General features: G+C 51.9%; 1 protein-coding gene across 1 annotated transcript; it reads left to right on the top strand.

The window, feature by feature from the left end:
• Positions 1-372: 372 nt before the first annotated feature.
• Positions 373-1,389, top strand: rrs1 (ribosome biogenesis regulator 1 homolog; the record flags this gene model as incomplete). The annotated part of the gene is made up of 1 exon (XM_035656713.1): positions 373-1,389. A coding segment is annotated over exon 1 (978 nt), but the record flags the coding sequence as incomplete, so codon positions are not given.
• Position 1,390: the final 1 nt, after the last annotated feature.

Here is a 1,390-nt window from a genome sequence, read left to right as displayed (position 1 = left end):
GGAGACATCTTGTGTCTGTTAATTAAAATTCTGACTGCATTGATGGAGAAGAGGTAGATGTAATTTTAAGAAATATATATGAATATTGAAACAGATGGCCCTTTTTTCCCCTTTTTATATTTATTTATTTTATCTATCTTGTTTTTCAAATTTTGTGCATTTCTTATGTATTTATTTTACATTAATTTTAGTTATTTCTTTGATTATCTCCCATATAACAGTTATATCCAGATACAATGCCTGTGTTGTTGTTGAAATTGAATTAAAAACTAAAACAGTAGAAAATTAAACGGAGCAATGTCGCCACCTCGTGGCTGCAGCTGGAACTCCTCCACGCTGACTGTGACCCGGAAGTAGACGAGTGTGTTTGTCTCCCTCCTTGGCACGTGGGGAGCAACAGCACTGACCAACATGGCCGCGTGCAGTGTGGAGGAGCTGCTGGCTAAAGCGGAGCGAGAGGAGGCCGAAAAACTGAAGAGCATCTCGGTCCACAAAGAGCTGGACCTGGACTTTGACATCGGGAACCTGCTGGCTTGCGACAGAAACCGCATCGAGGCGCGGGACTTCAGGGAGCAGAAGAAAGAGGACTTCCTGCGGTCTTTAGCTCGAGACAACGCGCAGCTGCTCATCAACGAGATCTGGAAACAACCCACGGAGCGGGTCGAGGAGGCGATAGTGGTCAAACTACCGGAGTCCGCCACCCCGCTGCCCAGAGAGAAACCACCCCCGAAACCAAAACCACCCACGAAATGGGAAGAGTTCGCCAAGCTGAAGGGCATTCAGAAGAAGAAGAAGACCAACTTGGTCTGGGATGAAACCGCGAAGGAGTGGAAGAGGCGCTGGGGCTACAAGAGGGCCAAGGATGACACCAAGGAGTGGCTCATAGAGGTGCCGGAGACCGCAGACCCGAATGAGGACCAGTTCGCCAAACGCGTAAAAGCCAAGAAGGAGCGGGTGGCCAAAAACGAGTTCAACCGGCTGAAGAACATCGCCAGGGCGCAGAAGATCAAAGTGCCAGGTGTGGGTCTGACCCCGGTGGCGCAGCAGTCCAAAGACGACCTGTCCAAGGCTGTGAGCGTGGCCAAGACCTCCACAGCGTCCGCGGGCCGGTTCCAGGACCGCCTGCCCAAAGAGAAACCACCGAGGAACACGGGCAAGAGGAGGAAGTTCGAGCCCCTCATCGGCAACTTCGGCACCGAGAAGCAGAAGCAGCTGGAGCTTCTCAAACTCATGGGCAGCAAGAAGCCCCGGTTGGACATCACCAAGGCCGTCAACAAACAGATGAGGGAGGAGGACCGAGAGGAGGCCGCGGCTAAATACAAGAAGGGAGCCGGGAAGAAAGGACGCAAGGGCAACATGTCGGGGAAAGGCAAAGGGAAAGGTGGGAAGG

This window comes from Morone saxatilis, unplaced genomic scaffold (assembly GCF_004916995.1).
Source record: "Morone saxatilis isolate NCDOM2014 unplaced genomic scaffold, NCSU_SB_2.0 Contig0, whole genome shotgun sequence".
Lineage (NCBI taxonomy): Eukaryota > Metazoa > Chordata > Actinopteri > Moronidae > Morone > Morone saxatilis.
The sequence above is the reverse complement of the archived record's forward strand: the minus strand, read 5'-3'. Positions and strand labels throughout refer to the sequence as shown.